Consider the following 7,530-nt stretch of genomic DNA (forward strand, 5'->3'; position numbering starts at 1 on the left):
ACTTGACGTCAGACAAAAATCTGACGGAGTTTAATGGAATTGACAAAAATTGCCTTTTTCTTGACCGTTTATGGTTGTGACCATTGTGATTTCAATATTGTTTGTTTAAATCTATCAAAAGTAGAGAACTTTACAGACCATGAGTGGTCTTGCTACACTACATGTAATGAGGACATGAATAAGGGGTCCTTATGGTATAGCTTACCCTGCTCATTCCTGATGAATATAGGATTTTAAACATCTGACGGAAATTGACCAAATCTTCGGACACATTTTTTAGGAATCACAGTTTTGAGATAGAATAACTATTATTTTAAGTCAGAGGGCTACATTGGCACTGAGGGATGAGGATATAAGAAGGATCCACTCAGCGCCCCATAAATCTTAGAGCCTGGTGCCCATGCATAATGATATTATGAACCAATTGGGACAGTGCAAGACAGTAAACATGAATCTGTGTCATCAATCTGAGCATAAGGCAGCGTAAAACACCGAACTGTTAGATACATTTTTTCATCAACAATACTAGCTGCTGTATGTAGGATACTCTACGGGGAAAGAAACGTATACATTGAGCAATGTAATTGAAAGATCTCAGTGCTTCACTTGGTTCTATTAAATTCTGCGTTTGATAATTAACTCATAAATGGAATTAAGATCTCCATTCAGTGGGTATAGCAAATACAGCAAAATATTTCAAAGTAGTTACACAAATTTCTGTTGTAAGTGCAATAACTGCAAGTGCTTTGAACTTAAAATGGTCTAACCTATTAAAAATAGTCTTCTAACTGAATCACAATACTAGATTGCTGGCTTCCAGCATTGGAAATATAAATAGTCCCCAAATGTGAAGACAGTGAATTTCACACAGAAGTGCACACTAACACATACGCCATGTGCCATCTATCACTCTCCCATGCACATACACCCATTTGCTCATGCACACGCACACACCCACGTATGCAAGCACACACGCACACACGCACACACGCACACACGCACACAGACAGAAGTTTTGTTCTTCTATCCTTGTGGGGACCTAAAATTTGATTTCCATTCAAAATCCTATTTTCCCTAACCTTAACCTGTAACCCTAACCCAAACCCTAAACCTTACTCCTAAACCTAATCCCTTACCCTAACCCTAATTCTAACCCTAAACCTAATCCCTACCCTAACCCTAATTCTAACCCTAACCCTAACCCTAACCCGATAGTCTTTGTCCTCATGAGGACATGGGAATTTGACTTGTTTTACTACTGTTGTGTTTTTTTTCTTCGGATTTTAGGTCCCGACATGGATAGAAGAACACACACACACACACACACACACCACACACACACACACACACACACACACACACACACACACAACACACACAACACACACACACACACACACACACACAACACACACACACACACACACACACACACACACACACACACACACACACACACACACACACACACACACACAATCAATGACGTATCGTTTGCTCTTTTAGTGTCTTTTAACCGTTTCTGTCGAGCATATTGAACACCAGTGCTCGGCATCCTGCACCTGTACCTTGCAGTAAAAAAAGAGCTTCATGTGAATACAAAAGGATAAAACCTTATCTGAACCTTACACCATCGTCAGGGCAACCCTGTCTGGTGTCATAGGTCCTGTTTTGACCGAGATCCACAAGTCCTCATCTTTCGGAATCTTCTTATTTTTGTCTGATTTTGCTGTGGCTGAGCTGGGGCTGTCTGCACAGCAACCAGCGGAGTTGGCCCGGCGACAGCAGCAGCAGTGGCAGCACACCACCAGAGAAGTGCAGAGCACCACCATAGGCAGGGCTAGCAGCACCACCAGGCAGACTGTGTTATAGATCCCCTGGTCATGCTTAGTGGTGGCCACCTTCCACAAGTCACTGAAAAAATCCAAGATGTCTTCCTTCATGGTTCACTGACAGTGTCTGAACAACTCCTCTTGAGGGTAATCTATTGAAGAAGAAACCAATTACAATAGTGAACACGTTCTGATTGAAGTAGTCAGCAAGGGTGTTGCTGTTATCAGGGGATTGTTCTTGTGGTGATTTGACCCTGATCTAGTGCTGGTTTCAGTTTCCTGGTGAACTCATGACATTGAAGATTTCGCTGATATAGTAGGACATCCCAGTCACAATGAATATCTGATGAAGGAAAGGGAGGATGGGACAGACTAGAAAAATCATTGATGCAGGGAGAATCTCTTTATCCTCCCCTCCTTCCTTAACCGCCTTATCTGGGGGTTTGAAGACCAACGCATTTTTTTATGAAAGTTTGAAGTCCAAAGATCAATTGTTTATGAGAGAGGGGGAGTTTTCCTTTGTAATCCTTCAGTTGCTGTAATGATTCCAATCTCTCCTTGCCTTGATGGGAAGGTCTATGAAGTCTGCCTGTTTGTGTAGTTTGTTTGTTTCCTCTTTTGGGATTTGGGATCCAACCTCACGTCCTCTGGAGTCTCCTCTCTATTTTAATCCATTCTCCTCTGGGAGAAGTGATGGAATGAGGACATTTTCTGTGGAGAGAATTAGAGAGAAGAAGGTGAGCAGAGTGAACCCCAGTCCCACTGGTGCCTTTTCGCTCTCTTCCCTCCCCTGCTCAAGTATCTTATTCAGCTTAACTCTCATTAAAGTTGCAGGAAAATGTCATGGCTCTGGCTGCCTGAATGCACCATGGAGGGAAATACATTTCAATGTGCCGGCTAATGGCGGCCTAGCTTTGATGGTTTTGACTTTAACATTGACTGAGTGTAGCACTCCACCGTAACTTGGATCAATGGTAACCGTTATGGGTATCCAGGAGGTCAAAGGGTAGTTTATAGGTTTATGTTGACTAGGATTATGGCCCTGTGAGGAAAGATTTAAAAAAAATATTATATTGCCTGCTCCACTTTCTAAGCCATATGTATCTGATTGCAAGTGAACAGAAAGAAGGTTGTGTTTGTCTCACAGCCCATGTGTGAAATTGGCTTACCCATAGTCAGCTTCACTTCCTTCCTAGCATAACAAAACAGGAAACTGCGCGCTGCTGCTACTTTGTTGCATTGAGTTAAGAAGGCTGCACCTACTTGCAGTTTGTCAAAATGAAGGTCCCATTTCAGCTAAACACATTTTTTCACCAAATCCATTAATAAATGTAAGCTTCTCCATTATTCATGTATGTAGGTCTATGCATTTGTTTTATGGTGATGTTGAGTCTAAAGTTGAGACATACAAGGTATGATGACTGGAAGGAATGAGTAACAATCCCACTGGGCACACACTGGTTGAATCAATGCCACGCCATTTCAATGAAATGTTGGTTCAATGTAAAATATATGTTGAGTTTACATCTGTTCCCAGTAGGATATCACTCATTAGCATTGTCTCGCAAGGTGTAAGAATAGTCTTCCTCGCTAGAGTAGAAAATGGTCAGAGGTCTGTTGTAGTGCACACCACATAAATTTACAGACGCTGTGAAGAACTTGGAGAGTAGTTTTCAAGCAGAAATTGAGAATGAAGAGAATCAATGAAATCTCAATGCATTGAAAAATATATCAAGATCTTATTCTCTTTCACAACATCCCCATTCCATAGAGTGTCATGCTATTAGACGGTCTTTGCACTCTGGTCAGGCTGTGGAATGAATGTAAAATAACAACAATGCAACAAATTGACATAACATTGTCTTGGCCTATGATCAGCTGTAAACAGGAAGATACTTTCAGTGGCTCACAAAGCCAGGATGGGGAAAAAACTCTTATGACTTCATCAGTAAGCTACAGCTATTTATGGAACTTGGAACTCTGTTCTGCCCAACCTTAAAGCCTGAATGACAGAAGGCAACACAAGGCAATACAGGAATATTTAATGAATGGCCCACGGTAATTTGTTGAAAAACCCTTATGAAAAAGAAATGGCGAATGTTCAATTCTAATTATCTTAATAATAAGAGTCAGTCAACAGTCTTTTGCAGGGATAGTCAAAAGTTTAGAGACAGCAAAAGTCATGCATTAGTGTACCAAATTCATATCTTTACTCAAAATCAGTGTCGTGGTAAGAAACACAAGATTGCATATTTTTGATGGGAACAGTTGGGAACATGACCATATCTCCACACAGTATAAGAGAGGACATTGTCTCAATGCATTACAGTTCAAGCTGAAAGGTAACCTTTGAGTCAGGGAGAGTGAAATAGTATAAGTAGAGGAGAGAGCATAACGAGGCAAAGTTTCAAATCAAATTATAGAAATCTCAGACATTTAAGATCTTAGGTGAACCTTAGGTTTCAACCATCGAAACCATAATGTCACTAGTCATAGACAATGTGCAAAGCATTGTGCAATGGCCCAACGCTATATTTAAGATTTACATTTCCTGAAAGAGATATGCTATAGAATGGCACTGAGTAGTGACTGACTAGCAACATATCATCTGGTACATCACAATACCTGTTTAACCGATGGAGGGGACTTTCCAAAACAACAGACTTCCAGTTCACGCATAGTATTATAAGTATATACATTGACTCCTTAGCCACAGATACTCAACCAAATAAGATCAACAGCATTCAAGATCAACAGCTTCCCATTCATCATTTCTCAACAGACTTTTGAAATGTACACCTTACCGGCAAAAGGTTTTAGAAGTCCGGGCCAGTAAAGCTGTTTTTCCCTCTCCTCTTTCTTGTAAATCCTCTTTAATATCGGCTGCTGCTTTTTGTTGATATTCTCTAAGCTCTCAATGTTGCCCCATACCTTGTATGTATTGAACTGTGCTCTTTGTGCCTGTATCTCTTTACCTCTCTCTGCCCGTGTGTGTCACTCTCTCAGTGCAGCGTCCCTTCTCTCTGCCCTGCACACCCTGTGTAAGAAAGGGCCCTCTGTCTGTATTCGCGTTCCCTTGCCTGACACGCTGCATTCTTGTGGTTACTTTATACACACAAGTTCCCAGTGATGTCAGAGAGAGAGCGAGAGAAAAAAAAAGAGAGAGGACAGAGAGCTCCCCTGAGAATCCCACTGCTCATAATTAATTGGATTTGTCTGCAGTTTGTAACTTGATGTTTTCAAATTCATATTCTAAAGAGCTGCTGACTTTAGTGTTTGAACGCTTTACCACAATATTAATGCACATAATTATAAGTGTTATAAACCTAAAATTAACCAAAACACCTCACCCATTTCAGCGCTACCTCACTAACTCTAATTGGAAAGAGGAAATGAAAGTGTGCTGTGCATGCGTGGGTGTGTGTGGGGTGTGTGGTGTGTGTGTGTTGTGTTGTGTTTGTGTGTGTGTGTGTGTGTGTGTGTGTGTGTGTGTGTGTGGTGTGTGTGTGTGTGTGTGTGTGTGTGTGTGTGTGTGTGTGTGTGTGTGTGTGTGTGTGTGTGTGTGTGTGTGTGTGTGTGTGTGTGTGTGTGTGGGTCCTGTATGCTCAGGGTGTGGACAGAGCAGGGAAACAGGTGAAGCAGAGAGAGATGCACTGATGTGTGACTGCTTTGTAGAAATCTGTGAGAGATCATGTGACCCTGTTCGTGAGGAGAATGGACCTCATCCATGCCTGTGGCAAACAACATGCACTCACTGGTAAGAGACTGTCACATCCCACAACATACACACTTTGACCCTTGTACTGTAATTCACAGAGAGAGATGAGGAGAGAAAGAGGGAAAATACACACTGAATTATGTTCTTTTAAACCAAATAGGTGCTCTGACTGTCTGACTGACACCAAAAAGTGTCCCCTATTGGAAATATGTATTATTTTGTTAACCTCCTACTGAACCATGAATACGCTGGCTGTGGCCATGTGAGTATATGTGTTTCATGATCACAGTAATCCTCATTTTGCAATAAGAATGTGAGATTTATTCTGTTTGCTCCAGGCTTTGTTTTAATGTGGAGTTTATTGGGATACGCTACACCCAGTTACCTGTCTGTAGGCTATATACTGTCGTACTTCACATTGAGGGGTGAGGACTGAATCTTACACTCTTAGAAAAGTGTTCTTTGTCTGTCCCCACAGGAGAACCCTTTGAATAACCTTTTTTGGTTCCAGGTATAACCTTTTGGGTTCCATGTAGAAAACTTTCCACAGAGGATTCTATATGGAACCGAAAAGGGTTCGTTCTACCTTGATCCAAAAAGGGTGCTCCTATGGGGACAGCCAAATAACCCTTTTGGAACCCTTTTTTCAAAGATTGTAAAGAGGTAAAGGAACTGTAATCAGGATGTAAAGACTAGCACTACCGCAGTCATTGCTCAAAGCTAGGATTCCCCTATTTGTGCTGCTAAATCAACCCATTATCTCTTCTAATTTCCTGTTTGGAAACTCTATTCTCAATTTTCATAATCTGTGGCAGAAACCAAGAACACTGCTCAGTAGAAAACATTCTCATAAAGAAGTGGCTCTTCTTGGGAATCTTTGGGGGTAGGCTAAATATTGCCCTGCACAGCAGCATTAGGGTGCCTTTGAAACGTTACTCTGCACATTTTATGAGCTCGTGTGCTAATGAAAAGTAAATCAGAAGGATGCGGAGGCCAAAAATAGGCTAGGCCGTTCCGTTGCTAACCAGTCCCAAAAGCAAAGCAGGCCATGAGTCACTCCTGTAAAATGTTTTGGCCCAGTGCAATGAAAACAGGAGGAGGGATCTGAAGAACACACAAAGTTGATTTGATGGAGATTACTCTATATATGGAAGTACCTCTCCTGTATTTTCAGTGATGGCATTGTAAAAAAAGTAGTTATTAGCTCTGATGTAAACAAAGGCCTGTTTAGGAACTTTCCAATCCACTTTCTGACTGACTGGTCCAACATACAGCTTGTGTAAATGTGACTGGATGAAAGTAATTTGACTGTGATATCAGATTCATGTTAAAGAGACTTTTGATTTCGAAAGTACGTCAATAAGTAGCCAATCAATTCCAGGCTAAAGGTCGAACTTGAGGCAGGGGCGTCAATTGGGTATGGCAGAGTACAGCAGACAACATACCCTAGCTCAACACCAACAATTTAAAATAGGCTACAAAAATCATTCCAATCCCGATTAAAAGGAAATTAGGTTTGCAAGAAAGGCATTTCACTATACTTTTGCATGCAATATTAAAACTTAATATTTAGCGGGCTGGTTTTAAGACCATGCGGGCAGCTCAGAGTGGACGGGGAGGCTGTTTGCCTCGCTGCAGTGAACAGCTCTAAAGAATGCAGAGGTGGAAGATGGCTGTAGATGACTACGTAACTCCTGTTTGACTTGATATGAAACGAAACTACAGTTTTTAATCCCAGTGCATAGAAACAAATTGCTGTATGACGTGCTGTATGAATTGTTGTCGTCAAAATGTATGTCCCTTGTCAGCTGAGGTGAATGAAGCTACAGCAGCCAAGGTGTTCTACGAATGGTTTTAAATTGTGTAGAAATGCAGTAAATAACTTTATAAAAATGACGTGGATTAGCTGAAATTACACCACTGACTCAAGGTACATTTGACCACATGATATACTGGACACACTGTTTAAACCGGTTGGTT

At 41.3% G+C, this 7,530-nt stretch overlaps 1 protein-coding gene across 1 annotated transcript; it reads right to left on the reverse strand.

Moving 5' to 3' along the window:
* Window positions 1–1,426: 1,426 nt before the first annotated feature.
* Window positions 1,427–4,914, reverse strand: LOC139029285 (uncharacterized protein KIAA0040-like). Its single transcript, XM_070448891.1, has 2 exons — window positions 4,637–4,914; window positions 1,427–2,543 (listed from the first exon to the last, which is right to left on the reverse strand). The coding sequence occupies exon 2, from the start codon at window positions 1,941–1,943 to the stop codon at window positions 1,626–1,628; it is 318 nt and encodes a 105-aa protein (XP_070304992.1). The 5' UTR covers window positions 1,944–2,543; window positions 4,637–4,914; the 3' UTR covers window positions 1,427–1,625.
* Between the last annotated feature and the right edge of the window lie 2,616 nt (window positions 4,915–7,530).

Source organism: Salvelinus sp. IW2-2015, linkage group LG19, assembly GCF_002910315.2.
Source record: "Salvelinus sp. IW2-2015 linkage group LG19, ASM291031v2, whole genome shotgun sequence".
NCBI lineage: Eukaryota > Metazoa > Chordata > Actinopteri > Salmoniformes > Salmonidae > Salvelinus > Salvelinus sp. IW2-2015.